The 24357-nt window shown below is 45.0% G+C and overlaps 2 protein-coding genes across 3 annotated transcripts in view; both read right to left on the bottom strand.

Annotated features, from left to right (window-relative positions):
- The window catches only part of LOC116752880 (schwannomin-interacting protein 1), a 625076-nt gene that overhangs the window by 150217 nt on the left and 450502 nt on the right, over nt 1-24357 (bottom strand). The gene's annotated exons all lie outside the window — the stretch shown is intronic.
- Nucleotides 12105-16839, bottom strand: LOC116752882 (schwannomin-interacting protein 1-like). 2 transcript variants are annotated; one of them, XM_032630026.1, is made up of 2 exons: nt 16429-16839; nt 12105-15290 (listed from the first exon to the last, which is right to left on the bottom strand). In XM_032630026.1, the coding sequence occupies exons 1-2, from the start codon at nt 16480-16482 to the stop codon at nt 14385-14387; spliced, it is 960 nt and encodes a 319-aa protein (XP_032485917.1). In that variant the 5' UTR covers nt 16483-16839; the 3' UTR covers nt 12105-14384. The 2 variants fall into 2 exon arrangements, with proteins under 2 accessions (XP_032485917.1, XP_032485918.1); XM_032630027.1 differs by lacking the exon at nt 16429-16839 and adding an exon at nt 15508-15663 and having other exon boundaries at nt 12116-15290.

Below are 24357 nucleotides of genomic sequence, written 5' to 3'. Positions count from 1 at the left end.
CTTCCAGGCTGTCACAAAGCACCGAGCTAATATCCCTGTGCCTTGCGGCTGCTTCCCCCCAGCTATCTACCTTACTACGTTTGTTAGTGTGTATATGTCCATGACTCTCTCTCGCCCTGTCAAAACTCACCCTTCCCCCTCCCCATATCCTTAAGTCCGTTATTCCAGTAGGTCTGCGTCTTTATTCCTATCTTACCCCTAGGTTCTTCATGACATTTTTTTCCCTTAAATTCCATATATATGTGTTAGCATACGGTATTTGTCTTTTTCTTTCTGACTTACTTCACTCTGTATGACAGATTCTAGGTCTATCCATCTCATTACAAATAGCTCAATTTCATTTCTTTTTAAGGCTGAGTAATATTCCGTTGTGTATATGTGCCACATCTTCTTTATCCATTCATCCGATGATGGGCGCTTAGGTTGTTTCCATGTCCTGGCTATTGTAAATAGAGCTGCAATGAACATTTTGGTACATGACTCTCTTTGAATTTTGGTTTTCTCAGGGTATATGCCAAGTAGTGGGATTGCTGGGTCATATGGTAATTCTATTTGTAGTTTTTTAAGGAACCTCCATACAGTTCTCCACAGTGGCTGAACCAATTCACATTCCCACCAGCAGTGCAAGAGTGTCCCCTTTTCTCCACACCCTCTCCAGCATTTATTGTTTCTTGATTTTTTGATGATGGCCATTCTGACTGGTGTGAGATGATATCTCATTGTAGTTTTGATTTGCATTTCTCTAATGATTAATGATGTTGAGCATTCTTTCATGTGTTTGTTGGCATTCTGTATATCTTCTTTGGAGAAATGTCTATTTAGGTCTTCTGCCCATTTTTGGATGGGGTTGTTTTTTTTTTTGTTATTGAGCTGCATGAGCTGCTTGTAAATTTTGGAGATTAATCCTTTGTCAGTTGCTTCATTTGCAAATGTTTTCTCCCATTCTGAGGGTTGTCTTTTGGTCTTGGTTATGGTTTCCTTTGCTGTGCAAAAGCTTTGAAGTTTCATTAGGTCCCATTTGTTTATTTTTGTTTTTATTTCCATTACTCTAGGAGGTGGGTCAGAAAGGATCTTGCTGTGATTTATGTCATAGAGTGTTCTTCCTATGTTTTCTTCTAAGAGTTTGATAGTTTCTGGCCTTACATTTAGGTCTTTAATCCATTTTGAGCTTATTTTTGTGTATGGTGTTAGGGAGTGATCTAATCTCATACTTTTACATGTACCTGTCCAGTTTTCCCAGCACCATTTATTGAAGAGGCTGTCCTTTCTCCACTGTACATTCCTGCCTCCTTTATCAAAGATAAGGTGTCCATATGTGCGTGGGTTTATCTCTGGGCTTTCTATCCTGTTCCACTGATCTATCTTTCTGTTTTTGTGCCAGTACCATACTGTCTTGATTACTGTTGCTTTGTAATATAGTCTGAAGTCAGGGAGCCTTATTCCTCCAGCTCCTTTTTTCGTTCTCAAGATTGCTTTGGCTATTCGGGGTCTTTTGTGTTTCCATACAAATTGCGAAATTTTTTGTTCTAGTTCTGTGAAAAATGCCAGTGGTAGTTTGATAGGGATTGCATTGAATCTGTAGATTGCTTTGGGTAGTAGAGTCATTTTCACAATGTTGATTCTTCCCATCCAAGAACATGGTATATCTCTCCATCTATTTGTATCATCTTTAATTTCTTTCATCAGTGTCTTATAATTTTCTGCATACAGGTCTTTCGTATCCTTAGGTAGGTTTATTCCTAGATATTTTATTCTTTTTGTTGCAATGGTAAATGGGAGTGTTTTCTTGATTTCACTTTCAGATTTTTCATCATTAGTATATAGGAATGCCAGAGATTTCTGTGCATTAATTTTGTATCCTGCTACTTTACCAAATTCATTGATTAGCTCTAGTAGTTTTCTGGTAGCATCTTTAGGATTCTCTATGTATAGTATCATGTCATCTGCAAACAGTGACAGCTTTACTTCTTCTTTTCCGATTTGGATTCCTTTTATTTCCTTTTCTTCTCTGATTGCTGTGGCTAAAACTTCCAAAACTATGTTGAATAAGAGTGGTGAGAGTGGGCAACCTTGTCTTGTTCCTGATCTTAGTGGAAATGCTTTCAGTTTTTCACCATTGAGGATGATGTTTGCTGTGGGCTTGTCATATATGGCTTTTATTATGTTTAGGAAAGTTCCCTCTATGCCTACTTTCTGGAGGGTTTTTATCATAAATGGGTGTTGGATTTTGTCGAAAGCTTTCTCTGCATCTATTGAGATGATCATATGGTTTTTCTCCTTCAATTTGTTAATATGGTTTATCACATTGATAGATTTGCGTATATTGAAGAATCCTTGCATTCCTGGAATAAACCCCACTTGATCATGGTGTATGAACCTTTTAATGTGCTGTTGGATTCTGTTTGCTAGTATTTTGTTGAGGATTTTTGCATCTATGTTCATCAGTGATATTGGCCTGTAGTTTTCTTTCTTTGTGACATCCTTGTCTGGTTTTGGTATCAAGGTGATGGTGGCTTCGTAGAAGGAATTTGGGAGTGTTCCTCCCTCTGCTATATTTTGGAAGAGTTTGAGAAGGATAGGTGTTAGCTCTTCTCTAAACGTTTGATAGAATTCACCTGTGAAGCCATCTGGTCCTGGGCTTTTGTTTGTTGGAAGGTTTTTAATCACAGTTTCAATTTCAGTGCTTGTGATTGGTCTGTTCATATTTTCTATTTCTTCCTGATTCAGTCTTGGCAGGTTGTGCATTTCTAAGAATTTGTCCATTTCTTCCAGATTGTCCATTTTATTGGCATAGAGTTGCTTGTAGTAATCGCTCATGATTTTTTTTATTTCTGCAGTGTCAGTTGTTACTTCTCCTTTTTCATTTCTAATTCTATTGATTTGAGTCTTCTCCCTTTTTTTCTTGATGAGTCTGGCTAGTGGTTTATCTATTTTGTTTATCTTCTCAAAGAACCAGCTTTTTGTTTTATTGATCTTTGCTATTGTTTCCTTCATTTCTTTTTCATTTATTTCTGATCTGATTTTTATGTTTTCTTTCCTTCTGCTAGCTTTGGGGTTTTTTTGTTCTTCTTTCTCTAATTGCTTGAGGTGCAAGGTTAGGTTGTTTATTCGAGATGTTTCCTGCTTCTTAAGGTGGGCTTGTATTGCTATAAACTTCCCCCTTAGAACTGCTTTTGCTGCATCCCATAGGTTTTGGGTCGTTGTGTCTCCATTGTCATTTGTTTCTAGGTATTTTTTTATTTCCTCTTTGATTTCTTCAGTGATCACTTCATTATTAAGTAGTGTATTGTTTAGCCTCCATGTGTTTGTATATTTTACAGATCTTTTCCTGTAATTGATATCTAGTCTCATGGCGTTGTGGTCGGAAAAGATACTTGATACAATTTCAGTTTTCTTAAATTTACCAAGGCTTGATTTGTGACCCAAGATATGATCTATCCTGGAGAATGTTCCATGAGCACTTGAGAAAAATGTGTATTCTGTTGTTTTTGGATGGAGTGTCCTATAAATATCAATTAAGTCCATCTTGTTTAATGTATCATTTAAAGCTTGTGTTTCCTTATTTATTTTCATTTTGGATGATCTGTCCATGGGTGAAAGTGGGGTGTTAAAGTCCCCTACTATGAATGTGTTACTGTTGATCTCCCCTTTTATGGTTGTTAGTATTTGCCTTATGTATTGAGGTGCTCCTATGTTGGGTGCATAAATATTTACAATTGTTATATCTTCTTCTTGGATCGATCCCTTGATCATTATGTAGTGTCCTTCTTTGTCCCTTTTAATAGTCCTTATTTTAAAGTCTATTTTGTCTGATATGAGAATTGCTACTCCAGCTTTCTTTTGGTTTCCATTTGCATGGAATATCTTTTTCCATCCCTTACTTTCAGTCTGTATGTGTCTCTAGTTCTGAAGTGGGTCTCTTGTAGACAGCATATATAAGGGTCTTGTTTTTGTATCCATTCAGCCAATCTGTGTCTTTTGGTGGGAGCATTTAGTCCATTTACATTTAAGGTAATTATCGATATGTATGTTCCTATTTCCATTTTATATATTGTTTTGGGTTCGCTACTATAGGTCATTTCCTTCTCTTGTGTTTCGTGTCTAGAGAAGTTCCTTTAGCATTTGTTGTAAAGCTGGTTTGGTGGTGCTGAACTCTCTCAGCTTTTGCTTGTCTGTAAAGGTTTTAATTTCTCCATCAAATGTGAATGAGATCCTTGCTGGGTAGAGTAGTCTTGGTTGCAGGCTATTCTCCTTCATCACTTTCAGTATGTCCTGCCACTCCCTTCTGGCTTGTAGGGTTTCTGCTGAGAGGTCCGCTGTTAACCTTATGGGGATTCCCTTGTGTGTTATTTGTTGTTTTTCCCTTGCTGCTTTTAATATGCTTTCTTTGTATTTAATTTTTGACAGTTTGATTAATATGTGTCTTGGCGTGTTTCTCCTTGTATTTATCCTGTATGGGACCCTCTGTGCTTCCTGGACTTGATTAACTATTTCCTTTCCCATATTAGGGAAGTTTTCAACTATAATCTCTTCAAATATTTTCTCAGTCCCTTTCTTTCTTTCTTCTTCTTCTGGAACCCCTATAATTCGAATGTTGGTGCGTTTCATGTTGTCCCAGAGGTCTCTGAGACTGTCCTCAGTTCTTTTCATTCTTTTTTCTTTATTCTGCTCTGCAGTAGTTATTTCCACTACTTTATCTTCCAGGTCACTTATCCGTTCTTCTGCCTCAGTTATTCTGCTATTGATCCTATCTAGAGTGATTTTAATTTCATTTATTGCATTGTTCATCGTTGCTTGTTTCATCTTTAGTTCTTGTAGGTCCTTGTTAACTGTTTCTTGCATTTTGTCCATTCTACTTCCAAGATTTCGGATCATCCTTACTATCATTATTCTGAATTCTTTTTCAGGTAGATTGCCTATTTCCTCTTCATTTGTTAGGTCTGGTGGGTTTTTATCTTGCTCCTTCATCTGCTGTGTGTTTTTCTGTCTTCTCATTTTGCTTATCTTACTGTGTTTGGGGTCTCCTTTTTGCAGGCTGCACTTTCGTAGTTCCCGTTGTTTTTGATGTCTGTCTCCAGTGGCTAAGGTTGTTTCAGTGGGTTGTGTAGGCTTCCTGGTGGAGGGGACTAGTGCCTGTGTTGTGCTGGATGAGGCTGGATCTTGTCTCTCTAGTGGGCAGGTTCACGTCTGGTGGTGTGTTTTGGGGTGTCTGTGGCCTTATTGTGATTTTAGGCAGCCTCTCTGCTAATGGGTGGGGTTGTGTTCCTGTTTTGCTAGTTGTTTGGCATAGGTTGTCCAGCACTGTGGCTTGCTGGTCGTTGAGTGAAGCTGGGTGCTGGTGTTAAGATGGAGGTCTCTGGGAGATTTCCGCTGTTTAATATTATGTGGAGCTGGGAGGTCTCTTGTTGACCAGTGACCTGAAGTTGGCTCTCCTACCTCAGAGGCAGAGCCCTGACTCCTGGCTGGAGCACCAAGAGCCTTTCATCCACACGGCTCAGAATAAAAGGGAGAAAAAGTAGAGAGAATTAGTAGAAGTATGAGGAAAGAAAGAAGGAAAGGAGGAAAGGAAGGAAGGAAGAAAGAAGCAAAGAAGGAAAGAAAGGAGGGAGGGAGGGAGGGAGGGAGGAAGGAAGGAAGGAGGGAAAGCAGGAAAAAAAGACAGAAAGAAAGATGATACAGTAAAAATAAAATAAAGTATTATATAGTTATTGAATTAAAAAATATTTAGAAAAAAAAAAAGGGACGGATAGAACCTTAGGACAAATGTTGGAAGCAAAGCTATACAGAGAAAATCTTACACAGAAGCATACACATACACCTTCACAAAAAGAGGTAAAGGGGGAAAAATCATAAATCCTGCTCCCTGAGACCACCTCCTCAATTTGGGGTGATTCGTTGTCTAAAGGAGGGAGGGAAGGAAGGAAAGAAAGAAAGAACGAAGGTAAAGTATAATAAAGTTATTACAATTAAACTTAATTATTAAGAAAAAGAATTTTTTAAAAAAAGTCATGGACGGATAGAGCCCTAGGACAAATGGTGGAAGCTAGAGTATACAGACTAGATGTCACACAGGAGCATACACGTACACCTTCACAAAAGAGGAAAAGGGAAAAAAATCATAGATTTCGCTCCTAAATTCCACCTCTTCAATTTGGGATCATTCCTTGTCTATTCAGGTATTCCACAGATGCAGGGTATATCAAGTTGATTGTGGAGCTTTAATCCGCTGCTTCTGTGGCTGCTGGGAGAGATTTCCCTTTCTCTTCTTTGTTTTCACAGCTCACAGGAGCTCAGCTTTGGATTTGGCCCTGCCTCTGCGTGTAGGTCGCTGGAGGGCGTCTGTTTTTTCGCTCAGCCAGGACGGGGTTAAAGAGCCGCTGATTCGGGGCCTCCGGCTCACTCCGGCCGGGGGTTGGGGGGTGGGGGTTGGGGGGGGCACTACGTGCGGGGCGGGCCTGCAGCTGCAGAGGCAGCGTGACGTTGCGGCAGAGGCCGGCGTGACGTTGCACCAGCCTGAGACCCGCCGTGCGTACTCCCGGGGAAGTTGTCCCTGGATCCCGGGAACCTGGCAGTTGGCGGGCTGCACAGGCTCCGCGGAAGAGGGGTGTGGAGAGTGACCTGTGCTCGCACACAGGCCCCTTGGTGGCGGCAGCAGCAGCCTTAGCGTCTCCCGCCCGTCTCTGGGGTCCGCGGTTTTAGCCGCGGCTCGCGCCCGTCTCTGGGTTTGCGCTTTCAGCCGCGGCTCGCGCCCGTCTCTGGAGTTCCTTAAGCAGCGCTCTTAAAACCCCTCTCCTCGCGCACCAGGAGACAAAGAGGAAGAAAAAGTCTCTTGCCTCTTCGGCTGGTGCAGGCTTTTCCCCGAACTCCCTCCCGGCTAGTCGTGGTGCACTAACCCCTTCAGGCTATGTTCAAGGCCGCCAACCCCAGTCCTCTCCCTGAGCTTCCGTCCAAAACCAAAACCCGAGCCTCAGCTCGCAGCCCCGCCCGCCCCGGCGGGTGAGCAGACAAGCCACTCGGCTGGTGAGTGCCGGTCGGCACCGATCGTCTGTGCAGGAATCTCCCCGCTTTGCCCTCCGCACCCGTCGCTGTGCACTACTCCGCGGTCCCGAAACTCCCCCCTCCGCCTCCCGCAGTCTCCGCCCGCGGAGGGGCTTCCTAGTGTGTGGAAAACTTTTCCTCCTTCACAGCTCCCTCCCACTGGTGCAGGTGCCGTCCTTATTCTTTTGTCTCTGTTTTTTCTTTTGCCCTACCCAGTTACGTGGGGAGTTTCTTGCCTTTTGGGAGGTCTGAGGTCTTCTGCCAGCCTTCAGTAGGAGTTCTGTAGGAGTTGTTCCACGTGTGGATGTATTTCTGGTGTATCCGTGGGGAGGAAGGCGATCTCCGCGTCTTACTCTTCCGCCATCTTCAAGGTCCCCCCCCCAGATAAACTTTTAAGGAAGGATCTGTAATTACTATTATTAGCATTAATAAAGTTCGTAGTATACCGGCTTTGAGCAAATTTAAAAACTAAACAGAAAGGTGGTACAAAATACATTAACCAGGTAACAAGCATTCATCAAATGTCCAGTCCTCAGGAAATGCCCGAGCCTGTGCATGTATGTGTTTGAAGGGGAGGAGGGATTCAAAATAGTTGGGCAGATAAGAGACATACCCACAAAAAGAGAATGCAGGGCTTCCCTGGTGGCGCAGCGGTTGAGAGTCCGCCTGACGATGCAGGGGACACGGGTTCGTGCCACGCTTCAGGAAGATCCCACATGCTGCGGAGCGGCTGGGCCCGTGAGCCATGGCCGCTGAGCCTGCGCGTCTGGAGCCTGTGCTCCGCAACAGGAGAGGCCACACCATTGAGAGGGCCGAGTACCGCAAAAAAAAAAAAAAACAAAAAAAAGAGAATGCAAACAATGTCACTGAAAGAGCCTGGAACCAGAGATTGACAGGTCTGGTTTGAGTTTTGTCAGGGACGAGCCTTTTAAAACCTAAGAATGAGGAAGTGGAGCACAAGTGGAGTAAGAAGTTCGGAAGAGAGGTTGCTTAGGAGCCGAGATGATCAGGTACAGCTTCCCAAAGAAGCTGAATCAGAGCACGCCTTGGGGAAGACAGTGCTGGGTGGTTTGGTGGACCAGCTACAGAGCAAAGGGCTCGTGCTGGGCATTCCTGGGAGTGAAGTCACAGGAATGCCAGGCAAAGGTTCTAGAGTTGAAAGTGCATTCTGAGCTAGAAAGGGATGGAGGAAGGTGACGTGATGTCGGTGGTGAGATGTTCAAACAGCTCAATGAATGTGTGATAAGAATATCTGTATCTGTTTTTCAGATCTGCGCCACGACAGTGATCCTTAGAACGTTCTAAAGGACCACTATGTGCAAACCAGTTGGTGGGCAAAGATTTCCTTTAATCCAACTACAATATTTTCAAAAGGCTCTTCTGCAGTAGGATGAACTATCTGATGGTAGCTGAAATACACAAACAGAGCCTCAGAACCTGTGGTTTACCTGCAACCTAAGTTTTTGGAAAACCCAACCATATTTCTTTAAAGTCTTGAGTACATGCTAATGCATAGAGCAGCCTTTGCAGCTCTTAAACAGAAATCAACATAAATTAGAAAAGCAGACAATGATGACACTAACATTTCAAGGTAAAGGTTGAAGCAAAGAATATAGCTAGCCCGGTAATTTCCGGTTATGATAAAAAAAAAAGTGATTTTAACACTGTCATGTCGTGCTCTCTAAGAGGGATAAGTGATAACTACAAACCACTCAGAATGCTTTCACTGTGGTATCCCAGGCTGATGAATCACATAACTTATTAAACTTATAAACTTTACTATATTTTTCAGGAATAATAAAGACCTCTTAATTCAGTCTGTAAAAATGGGAATTCATGCAATTTAAACATAGCCTGAGTAACTAAGGAAACAAACTACTCCGTCATTCAAGCTACTTTAGTAGTGTCATTGACTGAGAAGGAATAACTAGGCTGTAATTCTTTCAGAATAATACACTGAAAATAACCTGTAATTAGTACCATTCTCGGAAGAAATGTAGGTTATTTAAAGTTTGCTACTAGTTAATAGTACAAACAACTAAACAGACAAATTGCTTTCAAGTACTTTGGAAATAACTTCATCAGAATTTGCTTTCAATTAACATGTTAATTAAAATTATTCTTATCTTCTCATTAATGGAGGAAAATGCATCTGTCACAGGCAGTAAAAAATAATAAAACTGCAATGAAAATGTGTCAGGTCTACAACTAGAACTCCTCTTTAATTTAAAAAAGAGTCCTTTCCTTTTTTTGAACAATGGGTGTAATGAATTTGGTTGGCTATAAAATGTGATCCTGAAAACAACTTTGCTGTTGTTTTCTCTTAAGAGATAGGGGATCAGTCACCCCAGTCACCTGAAGAGAGATGTCCTGCAAATCCCCAAGGACACAGATGGAATACACCAACAGGTGGGAGAGGAAACCAACATCAAATGGTACAAATTCTTTGGAAAACAGGCAACTTCTCAAACAGTTAAACACACAGCTCCCATAGGATCCAGCCATTCCACTCTTTGGTATTTCCCCAAGAGAAATGAAAGGATATGTCCGTACAAAGACTTGTACGTGAATGTTCACAGCACTTTTTATTTGTCATAGACAAAAACTAGAAACCACCCAAAGGTCCATCAACCAGGGAGCAGGGTATATCCATAAAATGGAACGCTACTCAGCCATAAAAAGGAATGAGCTATTGACATACACGATAACACAGATGAATCACAAAATAATTATATGCTGACTGAAAGATGCCAGACAAAATTGAGTACATATTATATGATTCCTTTTACATTAGTTTTAGTAAATGCAAGCTAACTTATAGTGATAGAAATAAGATCAGTGGTCGCCAAGGAACAGAATGGGAAGGATTGCAAAGCAGCAAGAGGATACTTTTGCGGGTGAGAGATAGATGCATCACCTTGACTTTAAGTGTGCAGTTAATTGTATGTCAATTCTACCTCAATGGAGCTATTTTTTAAAAACTAAAGAATCAAAAGGAGGGAGAAGTAGGAGGGAGAAAAAAGGGGTGAGTTTCCAGAAGCAGAACAGGCTCAGCATGGAGGATCACAGACTCTGAGGGAAAGAAAACCTCACAGAAGGACTATGGAGAAAAAAGGGTGAAGTTATACTCCACTCAGGAAGAGGAGGAGGTTGAGGCAGTGGGCAACCCCTTCCACTTGGTGATGGGGAGGCAGAAGAATGGTACTGTGACACACTAAGGTCCTGGAGAAGCAGGAGAAAGACAGAGGCTTGGGGCTGTGCTCAGAAGAGGGGAAATGGGAAGAGAAGCTCCAGGTTTCCCTCAGGACTGCCGCTCAGGACTGTCCACGCCAGTTCCCACAGAGCAGGCAGGGAGAAGGGAATTGAGGATGAACATGAACAGATGGGGGCAGGACTCACGTGACTTGGCACCCTGTTTCTAAATCTCACTCCTGGGTCGTGTGTGGCCCTTGAGTTTACCGGGGGCGTTCACACACCTGCAGGCCCAGGGCAGGACCATGAGAAACACAGGGACACAGGATGGGGGCGGGGAGGGGTCTGGCCAACTGGAGGGGGCACTTCCAGGAGTAGTTCTGGTTGTTGGGTCAAACCTCTCCCCTCCCCCTCTGCCCCCACCCCTCCCCCCAAAGACTGCTTCAGGCACAAGGGAGCTACTGGGGATAAGGCAGTGGAATAAAGTGACCTCGCCGCCCTCAGGGCTCTGACGTCAAGGTGAGGGCTTGGGACGTTGAGGAGCGGGTGGGCTGCGTGAGGCGAGGCAGGTTTGTGATGAAGCAGCCCTGAGAAGACAGCAGGAAGTCAGGCCACCAGAGCTTCCTTCAAGACTCCCCAGGCACCTCCTGCTCTGACACCAAAGGTGGTTCCCAGGAGCCTCCAAGCTCATCCCCCTCCACTGGCACCAAGGGAGAGATGAGCTGCTCACAACTTCACAAGGTAAAGGTCAGCCCTAGGTTTTAAGTCCTACCCAAACGTCGTGTGTTTTTAGATGTGCCTCTAAATCTTCCCTGGACTAGAGACAGCTGATTGTCAACACATCCTTGCAATCTCAGGCTTTCGTTTAGAGTGTATCACTGTAGCCAAGAGGAAGACAGGGGCGTTGGACAGGGATGGGGGGGCTGTCGCTGCTTTGCTAGGCAGAGCTCAACGTGTTTCCATTCAAACCAAACCAAACCAAACCCTGTCTGTGAGAAGAGATTCGTAAAGTCATGGGGTTTTATTTCCTAGTTTACTTCTGTCCTTAACATTAAGGAAATCCAAGAGAGGACCTGTCATTAGGAAACCCTTTAAGTTATTTCAGGAAGGTGGAAGCTCTTTCCTTTCCTTTTGTTTCAACTAATTTTGAGCATCAAAAGGAAAAAACCTAGTGTGGCATCAGAAGGAAGGACAAAAGCCCTTTCGTAGTTTTCTTACTGGGATCTTCGGCAAATCTCTTAACCTCTCTAGGCCTCAATTTTCTCAACTGTACAATAAGGGGGCTGGCTTAGGTCTGGGCTGTGTGAGTCTTATAAACACTTCATTTATTCAGTATTTGAGAACCTACTACTTCTCAGACACTATCGCAGGCACTAGGTTCCAGCAATTAAACGACGCAGTCAAGACCCCTGCACTCCAATGCGATTCTAGAGAACCAAAAATGAAGAACTGAACATGATAATATCAGGCAGTGAGAAGCACTAAGAAAATACACGAGGAGTGCCTTGGTAGGTGGTGGAGTGCCTTACTCTGTATTGGGGAGGGGGGCCAGGGACAGCCTCTCTCAGGTGAGTTGAGCACAGTCTGGGATGATGAGGAGGAACCAGCCACTGGATTCCAAGCAGAGGTAACAGCACAAGCAAAAGTCATGTGGTGGTGGGCTTCCCTGGTGGCGCAGTGGTTGGGAGTCCGCCTGCCAAGGTAGGGGACGTGGGTTCGTGCCCCCCGTCCGGGAGGATCCCACATGCCGCGGAGCGGCTGGGCCCGTGAGCCATGGCCGCTGAGCCTGCGCGTCCGGAGCCTGTGCTCCGCAACGGGAGAGGCCACAGCGGGGAGAAGCCCGCGTACCGCAAAATAAAAAAAAAAGTCATGTGGTGGGAATAACTTATTTGGGTCTCTTCACAGGTGAAGGAAGGAGCTGTACCTGCCTTTTTCATTTTATACCCCTCCTCCCAGTACTATGTATTAATTTCACTTAAATGTATTTACACACAACTTTTTAAGGAGGAGCAAAAATATCACTCGATTCGAGCAACTCCTTCAGGACAGACTTCTTCTTTCGCACCAACTCCTTTGTTACTCTCAAACTTCTGTCCTCTGGGTTATAAATTCTTGCACTTATTCCAGGCAGGAGTAAACAAGATTTTAACCAGTGTTTTCCAAACTTTTATGACAGCGACCCACAGTGGGAAAGAAATCTTACACTGTAACCCAATGTCTACATAAAACTGAGACAAAACTTTCTAAAAAAAAACAATCTTACTGTGACTACCTGCAACACACTGCAGTGCATTCTATCTTATTTTTTAAAAAGTGATAAGGTGATTTCATGGGGAACTTGCAGTTTGAAAAACACTATTCTAAACTAACAGCAGCTAGTAATTTTGTTCCAATACAAACCAAAATACGGAAAATTTCAATATTAAACAACCTCACAGGCTACTTCCTTCTGCTGTTTTTTTTTTTTGTACATATACTTACTTTGAATCAATGGAACCCAAATTTCGGTGTGACTTGTGGAAGAAATGCCCGGGGGGAGATTTTCAGGAGGGTGAGGGAAGGAGAGGGGAGGAACCCACAATGCAAACTGTTCGCTAGGTGAGAAGACAAGACACCCTCAGGTTTCAAAGATGGCCCAAGAAGGAAAGATTCAGACTCTACAACAATAAGGAAGAAGATGTGTGTGTGTGTGTTTTGGGGTAGGCTGGTCTGTTAGGTTAGCCATTAAATTATAAGTTCCTGGGGGGTGGGGCGGGGAGTCAATCTGCATCCCTACCTCGCTCACCGTAATTTCAGGCCCACGTGGTCAGATGTGTAACTGCAGCGCTGAGAATCACACCTTGAATTTAGCACAGAACACATGGGTGCTCAAGAACTTTTTGAATAACGCAACTCATTGTCATCATCAAACCCTAACTTTGCATGTATACCCAATTATTACATTTTCCTGGAATGTAAAAATGTCAGGCCATTGTAAAGGAATCTTATGTATCTTCAAGTCATTGTTTAAGTCCAGGGAGCTTAATCAGGTATTTTTCTCAGCACTAGGTGGGAAAAGCATGTTTTGAATTGCAAGGTACAAGACAGAGTACTGGCTGTAATGGAAAGATTCCGTGTCTGCGAGTGGCCGTGGTAAACAGCTGGTATTAAAATGAGTGTGTTAATTTAATAGGTAGTTTCTCAAGGGACACTAACCAGTGGGCTCTGTCAGGCAAGGGCTCTCTCTGATAGAAACCGTGCCAATTAACTGTCCTTACCCTTTAAGTCAGAAGTGCATGCACCCAATTTCCAGTAGCCCCAGGGCCCTGGAGCCGAAAACTTACACCTGCAAGCAAGCATTCTCCCACACTGCCACACACAGAAAGCAGCTCATTTAAACTGTATGCCCTTCAGCCCCATTTAGGATCCGTTCATTAATGATTTCAAATTACAACTGTTGCTTTATCTCAAAACAGTGATAAATAGGGGAGCTACATTCATGATGCTTTTCTTTTAAGTCATTTATCTGCTCTCCTCTCAGGGGCAAAAAAGATGAGACAAGTGTGGACCTGCCAGAGCTTCTTATTATAGATGTATCCCTCCTTCCCTCTCTCTCTCTCTTTTCCACTCCAGCACCCTTCCCTCTCTCGGTTTCCTGAACTGAGGCACAAGCCTCCGGTAAGGAACTGCTTATCAAAACTAGGAGGGATTCAGCGGAGAGGGGGTGAGTCAGCCCACAGAGGAAAGAACCACTCCCTCATCCTAGCAGGTCAATTCACCCGTTCCCTCAGGTCAACAATAGATCGGGTTTCAGAAAGGAAAAAATCTCAGAGGAGGGCGGTCAACCCATTACAATTCAGGAGCATCCGCTCAAACGCCAAGAGGGAACAATCCCTGCTGCCTCACCGGAGGTGTGGGCAGGCGAATGCGTGCTTGTGCGCAGGGACAGCCCGTATATGGACGAGACATTAGTGGCAACGAAGGGACACCCACCACGGCTGACAAAGCCACAACTATTACGACCTGAAATATCACCCACACACAGGCCACCGACTTCGGTGCCAAAATCTCCCCGGATTTATTTTCAGGCAAGTGACTCACAACCTCGTCTCCATAAGTAATTCCATTAAAATGAGTCTCTGGTTCCACTAACCCGACTTTCCGCTGCCCTCTGGCTACCCCTCCCTCCTCTCCGCCCATCCTGCAAACCCAGACAGCTCAGAGACTGAGCAACGGTACCCCAGGGGAGCATAAGTCAGGCTCTCCTGCCCGGCACCCACCCTCGGGGTAGGATGAATGGGGCCGCCGCTGGGCGGGAGCGCGGGTAGGGCGCGTGCGGGCTGTGCGCGGGGTGTGTACGTGTGTGCGCGCGTGGGCACGCACCCCGGGCAACTTACCGAGGTGGAGTTGGTCCTCGCCTGGCCCTGGTTCCGCACCTCCTGCTCCCGGAACTGCAGCCCAGCCAGATGCTTCTCCAGAGCCTCCCAGTCCATAGGGGGCACCGGGGGCTCCTCCGGGACGCACGTCCCGCTGTCCGTGGGCTGAAGACAGAGGCTCCCGGCCGCCGGGCCCCGGCCACCGCGCCGGCCCCCAGCCGGCTGAGGCTTCTGGACCGCCCGGCGGGGGCCCCGGGAGCCGCTCGGCCGGCTGGCCACCACGTTGCCATTGTGCCTGAGGTCCTGGGGGTCGTGCGGGTGGAGGTTGCCGTTGGGCACGGGGGGCGGCATGGCGGTGGTGGCGCCCCTGCCGCCGCCGCTGCGGGTCCTGGCGCTCACGTCCCCCGGCTCCTGGGCAGGACAGCGGTCATCCCGGTACCCTCGCTCGCTGCGCTCCTCCTCGTCTTCCTTCTCCGCGTCCTCCTCCGGCGCCCACTCATCAATCACCTTCTTCTGGTAGACCGGGAAGGGCTCCTCATAGCCCTCCAGGGCAGACACCAAGTCCAGGCTGCCCCCCGGCGACGGCGAGGATTTGCACTCGGAGCAAGGGGTCACTTTGGTGGAGTTGGACTGCGAACTGGCGCGGCTACTGCTGCTGCTGCTGCCGGCGTCACTGCCTAGATCCATCCCATCCTCTCGGTAATCCTGGGGGGAGGAGGCAGAAAGAGTGAGCCGCCGGGCCGAGCCTGCTCCGGCCGCCGCCCGCCGCCCGCCGCGAACGCCCCGGCCCAGAGCCCCGTGCCCGCCTGGCTGGAGGTGCGCCCCCCAAAGAGGCCTGCGGCGGGGGAGCCGGCACCAGCCTGAGGCTTTCCTCATCCCATCCCCTCCCCTGCGACAGGCAGACTTCCTCCGGGTAACTAACCCTCAAATCAGCAAAGGGGGTGCCCAGCCACCGGCACGTAGACTTTCCATAAGAGGGACCCCGGGGCGCGCATGGACTTTGTTTTAACCATTTTGCGCCGGGCGCGCCCCCGCACCCCGCCCCAGGGATTCTCCGAGAACCAGACACTTTCCCAGAGAATTATAATTCCCTGGGGGCGGGGACCGAGAAGAGGGTGGGCGGCTACTAAATTCGCACCTCGCTCAGGGCGCCGAGACCACCCCCTACCCGGCCCCGCCCCGCCCCCGCCGGCGGCCGGGAGCCCGGCTCCGCTGGCGAGCCGAGCTTTACTTTCTAAGGAACCGCAGGCAGCTCGGAGGGCTCACTCCCGCCTCCGCGCCTCCCCGGCCCGCCCCTCCTCAGCTCGCCGGAAGGCTCGGGGTGGGGGCCGCTCTCGGCTCCCGCCGGGCAGGGTGGCCCCCGCGGCCCCCAAAGGTGTGCGGGGCCGGGGCGCGACGGCCGTAGCTGCAGGCGCCGCCGCCGCCCTGGGGGAGGGAGGACGCGCCCTGCCGGCATGGAGCCGGTCCCGCCACCGAGCATGCCCAGAGGCTGCCGGGCGCGGCGCAGTCCGCTCTCCCGGCTTTCTCGGAAGCAGGCTGGGGTGGGAGGCCGGGCGGGGATCGCGTTGGAGGGGCCGGGAAAAGGCCCGAGGGAAGGGGACTCGGGGCTTTAGGGGCGCAGACAGGACCACTTAGTAGGGGCGGCGCCCTGGGGAGGGTGGTGAATTTTAACCCCCAGACACACTCATATTTCCTGGGAGAGCCTCAAGCCCTCTCTGCGGGGCTCATTACCCCGCCTAAACCCCCGCGCATCCCAAAGCGCAGGCTCGGTGCCTCCCAAACCCGCGCGGAAGTCCCCAAGTGACCCCTTTCAGGACCTCCCTCCCGCTACATGCGCACATACACAAGCCCATGTGGGAGTCCGAGTGACGTGTGCTTCGTGGTCATGCACCATCATTTCCCTTCCACCTTCCTCCTCGCCGCTTCCTCTCCCTCCACCGCCCAGCTCCAGTCGCCTGGCCGTCTCCCTTGTAAGTTCAGGTTGTGGGTGGAACCTGTTGCGTTAGCTCACGTTTTCTTTCCCCTCCCGGCTGCACGCCGAGGATGACCTATGAGAGGTGTGTGTATGAGGAATGGAGGAGTGTGAGATGGGATTCCTGTCTGGCATGGAGGTGGGGAATCTGAGCTAAAGGTTTGGGCGAGCCTCCAAAGTCCCCTTTGGCCACCTCCAATCAAGGGGACATTAAAGGAGGGGAAGAGGTGGGTGTCAGGTCACAAGTTCCTGGCACAGACGCTGGCTTGGCTTCCTAAATTTTTCAGGTAACCGAGTCGAAAAAAAACCTCTGCTGGATTTTTCAAAACACAGCGCCGGCCTTAGTTTGGCAGCTCGTCCTCTTTAGGAACAAGGTTCCATGAAGGGAAAGATAACCAACACTTGGAAAACGGATATGGGTCACAGAGCACCTTTTAAGGATTAAGACTTTACTGTGAAGAAACTGTTACCCAACTCTGATTATGAAAAACAGCACTTAGAAGTTAAATGTCCTCCCACAGGCAAAAAAAGATAAATATGTGTGGTGATGGATGTAACTAGATGGGGGGAATCCTTCCACAACATGTGTGTGTGTGTGTGTGTGTGTGTGTGTGTGTGTGTGTGTGTATATATATTTTTTAACCATAGTGGACACTTTAAATATCTTACAATTTTATATGTCAGTTATATTTCAATAAAGCCAAAAAAATTTTTTTAAGAAAAAGAAGAAAAAAAAATCTGCTTAATTTTACTACAGATTGGGGAAAACCAGTTTCCTTGAACTTCCAGATTTGGGACTGTTACTGATTATTCCCAGTGAATTCTAGTCTGGACCAGGCCACCACCCTGGCTTGGCACCCTCCAGATGGAGGAATGGGGGAATGCTTGGAATTGTTTAGTAGGGAGTGGCTGCCACCCTGACATTTCTTCTAGGTCCTAAATGGGAGAGACCCTTTGTTTAAGTGATTTCTGTGAAGTGCGACCCTTTCCTCTCTTAGGTAGGCTTGAGCCAGGGAAGATAAACTAATCTTAAGTTGTCTGGAAGCAGCTATCTTATGAGTAACAGGAAAGGAGGCCTTCTGGTCTGGCCCCTTTACAGCCCTTCTATAAAACAGGACTGATTATAACTTAAAATATCTTTTATGGTGACATCTGTAAACAGCCTGCCCCGTGCTCCAAATATGGTTTGATTTTGAGGTTGCTGTGGAGCCCTGGGTCAGCTGGCTGCCCCCCTGTGGAGTAGAGGTGGCCCTGTGAGTGTTCAGAGATATGGGAAGAAAGCATTGGGTGCGTCCTGGGAACTAGATAGCTGCTTTTCAAGTCACCATGTGACTTGGCAAGGCTTAGGTCAGAAAAAGCTCCCTGCTCTGTGGCAGGACAGAGGTAGACAGACAAGTATTGATCAGCTGGGGTGATAATGGAGAGTTGTGGTCTCGGTCCAATTTTCAAGTATCAGTACCTCCTCAGCCAGCCACCCAGACTCCCTCCTGGGCTCTGGTTCAGCCCTTTGCTGCCCAGATGGTCTGTGTTCAGGGAATGCAAAATGACGCCTTAGAAAAACATTTGGCAAGGTAAATCCACTGCCAAAAATGCATGGCATTTCAAAGCCAAATAGAAACATCTTTGAATTATCTGTCCTTTTAAATTATTTTCTGACCAGATATTCTGGATCAGATGGGAAAGTGCCAGGTTTCCTTTCTTTTCTTTTCTCTTTATGCAAGGTGCCTGGCTAGCCCAGTTCACGTTCTGTTTCCAGCTTTCCATCTCCTGCCAAGAACCGTCCCACTTTGGAACAGGAAGCCCTGCCAACTGCTAGGCCAGCAACAGTCTACAGATATGTGCAGCGGGATGGAGAGATGATTTGCAAAGTGATTGAAAGGCCCTGTCTTCCTGTTTACAGGAACAGTTCCTCAAGTCAGGGGCTTGGGGCTTACAGACTTAGATTTGTCCCCTGCAAACTCTGTAAATTAGATGTCAGACATGTGAGTCAGATGGGTGTCATCCCAGACTAGCACCTTTCCCCAGCAATCACCAGGGTCCTGTCCCTCTCAATACCCACTGGCCCCACCCTAGTCTAGACCACCACTGTGTCCTGAAATTACTAAACAGTCTCCCTACTCTCTCTGCCCATTCTGCAAGTCTCTCCTTCCTTCATTAACCAACCGCCACCCCACGCCTCCTCCCACACCAGGGCTCCTCACTGCCCTTAAAGGAACTGCTTCCTGCCCAACCTCCCCCAACTTCTTTTGGTTAATTTCTACTCATCCTTTAAGTCTCAGCTTCAATGCCACTTCCTCCTGGAAGGCTTCCCTGATTCTTTGTACCCACACAAAGAGGATCATGTGACTTTCCTGTGTTCCCATGACACTCACTGAACTTATCACATATGCTGAATCCAGGTTGCTGTTTAATTTCTTATCTTCTTTACTAGACTCAAGAAATCCATTTTATATCAAGACCCAGGTCACACATACATATAAAAATATTTTAAAAGTTTCCTAAAACTCTTATTTTGTAAAATTCTATCCTAAGTCATTGAAAACAAAATGTGGTCACACTTCACCACTGACTTCACAAGCCTTAAATGGGTCAGGGTTCCTAGTATGAAAAAGTACTCTAAATTCCATGAAGGAAGGGGCCATTTCTATCTTGTTCATGGTAATTGGAATGGAATAGGAACTTGATATTTGTTGCTGGAATTATTAATAGTAACATTTAATCCTCAAAAATACCTATATATAAAAAAAATAGTATCTCCATCAATAGGTAAGGAAGCTGAAGACAGTAAGGTTAAGTAACTAATGTCAAAGCCGGGTGGCAGAGCCAGGATTTGAACCAGGTAGATGGGCTTCAGTATCCTTGCTCTCAGTCATTGAGCTAAGAGCTCAGCATCCCTTGGTCCAGATGCATACAGATGTACTGACTAAGCAAAAATATCAGACAGAGTCTCCTTGCAGCAACCTCAATGAGTTCTCTGTCTCCTGCCCTGCAGAGCCTCCTTGGGCAGTATTTATGTCTATGCAGAGGAAAAGGCAGCTGGAAAGAGCAGCTGTTCCCCTCTGCTCATAGGTTCTCCAGTCAGCCTCCTCAACTGTCAACAAGTTCAGCAATAATCAGCAAGTTGAGGGATTTCATTGTCTAAAGGAAGAGTACAGACACCTCAGAAAATGAATTTCACATTGTTATGAATTAGATGCCTTAAGTTCCCCGCAAAACAAATCCTTTAAGAAGGTAGCCACCCTGAGATTGGGGTATTCATTTTGACATGGAAAGGAAACTGTCTGGAATAACAGCCTAAAGGTATGGATGAGATCATCTTCCTTAGGGGTCAGTGCTATTTATAGGATTTTAATCTGTAAAGGCAACATTTGAGAAAAGGCGTGAATGAAATATTTATATCATAAAGAGTAAGAAGAAGGGGGGAAAAGATTTATTATATTTGCTGAAGGAAACAATAGCAAAGATCAATAAAACTAAAAGCTGGTTCTTTGAGAAGATAAACAAAATTGATAAACCATTAGCCAGACTCATCAAGAAATAAAGGGAGAAGACTCAAACCAATAGAATTAGAAATGAAAAAGGAGAAGTAACAATTGACACTGCAGAAATACAAAGGATCATGAGAGATCACTACAAGCAACTCTAGGCCAATAAAATGGACAACCTGGAAGAAATGGACAAATTCTTAGAAAAGCACAACCTTCTGAGACTGAACCTGGAAGAAACAGAAAATATGAACAGACCAATCACAAGCACTGAAATTGAGACTGTGATTAAAAATCTTCCAACAAACAAAAGCCCAGGACCAGATGGCTTCACAGGCGAATTCTATCATACATTTAGCGAAGAGCTAACACCTATCCTTCTCAAACTCTTCCAAAATATAGCAGAGGGAGGAGCACTCCCAAACTCATTCTACAAGGCCACCATCACCCTGATACCAAAACCAGACAAAGATGTCACAAAGAAAGAAAACTATAGGCCAATGTCAGTGATGAACATAGATGCAAAAATCCTCAACAAAATACTAGCAAACAGAATCCAACAGCACATTAAAAGATCATACACCATGATTAAGTGAAGTTTATCCCAGGAATGCAAGGATTCTTCAATATATGCAAATCAATCAGTGTGATAAACCATATTAACAAATTGAAGGAGAAAAATCATGTGATCATCTCAATAGATGCAGAAAAAGCTTTTGACAAAATTCAACACCCATTTATGATAAAAACCCTCCAGAAGTAGGCATAGAAGGAACTTACCTCAACATAATAAAGGCCATATATGACAAAGCCACAGCCAACATCCTTCTCAATGGAGAGAAACTGAAACCATTTCCACTAAGATCAGGAACAAGACAAGGTTGTCCACTCTCACCACTATTATTCAACATAGTTTTGGAAGTTTTAGTCACAGCAATCAGAGAAGAAAAAGAAATGAAAGGAATACAAATCTGAAAAGAAGTAAAGCTGTCACTGTTTGCAGATGACATGATACTATACATAGAGAATCCTAAAGATGCTACCAGAAAACTACTAGAGCTAAAGTAGTAAAGTAGCTAAAGTGGTAAAGTAGCAGGATACAAAATTAAGAGAAATCTCTTGCATTCCTATACACCAATGATGAAAAATCTGAAAGAGAAATTAAGGAAACACTCCCATTTACCATTGCAACAAAAAGAATAAAATACCTAGGAATAAACCTACCAAAGGAGACAAAAGACCAGTAGGCAGAAAACTATAAGACACTGATGAAAGAAATTAAAGATGATACCAACAGATGGAGAGATATACCATGTTTTTGGATTGGAAGAATCAACATTGTGAAAATGACTCTACTACCCAAAGCAATCTACAGATTCAATGCAATCCCTATCAAACTACCAATGGCATTTTTCACAGCACTAGAACAAAAAATTTCACAATTTGTATGGAAACACAAAAGACCCCGAATAGCCAAAGCAATCTTGAGAAAGAAAAATGGAGCTGGAGGAATCGGGCTCCCTGACTTCAGACTATACTACAAGGCTACAGTAATCAAGACAGTATGGTACTGGAATCAAACAAAAACAGAAATATAGATCATTGGAACAGGATAGAAAGCCTAGAGATAAACTGACGCACATATGGTCACCTTATTTTTGATAAAGGAGGCAAGAATATACAATGGAGAAAAGACAGCCTCTTCAATAAGTGGTGCTGGGAAAACTGGACAGCTACATGTAAAAGAATGAAATAACAACACTCCCTAACACCATACACAAAAATAAACTCCAAATGGATTAAAGACCTAAATGTAAGGCCAGACACTATCAAACTCTTAGAGGAAAACACAGGCAGAACACTCTATGACATAAATCACAGCAAGATCCTTTTTGACCCACCTCCTAGAGAAATGGAAATAAAAACAAAAATAAACAAATGGGACCTAATGAAACTTAAAACTTTTGCACAGCGAAGGAAACCATAAACAAGACGAAAAGACAACCCTCAGAATGGGAGAAAATATTTGCAAATGAAGCAACTGACAAAGGATTAATCTCCAAAATTTACAAGCAGCTCATGCAGCTCAATATCAAAAAACCAAACAACCCAATCCAAAAATGGGCAGAAGACCTAAATAGACATTTCTCCAAAGAAGATATACAGACTGCCAACAAACACATGAAAGGATGCTCAACATCACTAATTATTAGAGAAATGTCAATCAAAACTACAATGAGGTATCACCTCACACCAGTCAGAATGGCCATCATCAAAAAATCTACAAACAGTAAATGCTAGAGAGGGTGTGGAGAAAAGGGAACCCACTCGCACTGTTGGTGGGAATGTAAATTGATACAGCCACTATGGAGAACAGTATGGAGCTTCCTTAAAGAACTAAAAATAGAACTACCATACGACCGAGCAATCCCTCTACTAGGCATATACCCTGAGAAAACCATAATTCAAACAGAGTCATGTACCACAATGTTCAGTGCAGCTCTATTTACAATAGCCAGGACATGGAAGCAACCTAAGTGTCCATCAACAGATGAATGGATAAGGAAGATGTGGCACATATATACAATGGAATATTACTCAGCCATAAAAAGAAATGAAATTTATTTATTTGTAGTGTGGTGGATGGACCTAGAGTCTGTCATACAGAGTGAAGTAAGTCAAAAAGAGAAAAACAAATACCATATGCTAACACACATATATGGATTCTAAAAAAAAACTAAGAAAGGTTCTGAAGTACCTAGGGGCAGGACAGGAATAAAGACGCAGATGTAGAGAATGGACTTGAGGACATGGGGAGGGGGACGGGCAAGCTGGGACGAAGTGAGAGAGTGGCATGGACATATATACACTATCAAATGTAAAATAGATAACTAGTGGGAAGCAGCCACATAGCACAGGGAGATCAGCTCGGTGCTTTGTGACCACCTAGAAGGCTGGGATAGGGAGGGTGGAAGGGAGATGCAAGAGGGAGGAGATATGGGAATATATGTATATGTATAGCTGATTCACTTTGTTATACAGCAGAAACTAACACACCATTGTAAAGCAATTATACTCCAATAAAGATGTTAAAAAAAAAAAAAGATTTACTATATTTGCAAAATTCCCAAATGAATTCTGAAGATATTAGCCCTAACGCTGAACCTTTTTTTGTGGCATTTAGAGTAATAAAGAAATGGCTCGCAGAGGGGTTTGTATTTTATCTTTATTACATGAATTACATGCAAGTCACACGCAATACACAGATGCTCTCCTATTTCATCACCTGAGTGTAACTACATGGGAATATTTAATAGCACTATGGGGTGAAGTGTCCTTGATATAGAACATCTGGGCTTTCTTTCCAGCCCTGTCTCTAACCACCTTTGTGACCTCAGTTTCCGCATGAAGGGGCTGGATTTCATAATCAGGGTGTTAAGCAAATAGTACGAATTAATTGAATGAATGAATAAGTGAATGCACTGAAAGGCTTCTTCTAGCTTAAAAACCCTTTGGAAATGTCTCTGTGTCATTTTATCACTTTCTTTCTTGGGAGATACAAAGTTGGTTCCTCTACTAGTTCAAAACCAAGGTCTATCTCCCTTAGGTAGGTTGAGTACATCGTGTTTCTCCTTTATTTCTGTAGAGCAAATGGGTTGATCTTAACTTATTAGTCTGTATGTGTAGATATTTTGGAGATGGATCCTATACACACCTAAAATAATTTTTTTCTTTCTTCCTTTTATAGAGCTATATTTTAGTGAAAACAAAGTTTAAAAAACATTAACATCTGAAATGTTTTGATTCTCTAGCAAACCATGAGATTGCATTTATTTCCTACATTTTCCTCAATAAAAATGAAATAGCAAAATGTGGGCAAAACTCAGCCCTTAAAAGAGAGCTCCAATGACCTATTTTCTAAACCTGAAACCAGGACACTTGGCTTGACAAATACTACAGCACTTACAGAAACTAGGTGAATGCATGTTTGAAATGAAGATTACCCTGAAAAATCTGTAGGCATTGGTGAAGAAAGCAACTGTAACTGTGACAAAGGGACAGCATCTTTATCAGAGAAAAGTCACACAGAGGATGTCAGTCAGGACCTTAGCATATGGCCACACAGAATGTGCCCTGTACAGTGCCAGGAGGATTGTGAACTGCACCACAGGTCCTTGCCAGGAGGGGCCACTTGGCACCATTCGCATAGATGGCAATGTAAATGACGCCCCCTGGAGTTGTTCAGTGCCCAGCAGTACACGTAGGCTCTATTAGGAACTCCACCAATAGGAAATTTGTTCTCTGTTGACAAGAT

This window comes from Phocoena sinus, chromosome 4, assembly GCF_008692025.1.
Source record: "Phocoena sinus isolate mPhoSin1 chromosome 4, mPhoSin1.pri, whole genome shotgun sequence".
NCBI lineage: Eukaryota > Metazoa > Chordata > Mammalia > Artiodactyla > Phocoenidae > Phocoena > Phocoena sinus.
The sequence above is the reverse complement of the archived record's forward strand: the minus strand, read 5'-3'. Positions and strand labels throughout refer to the sequence as shown.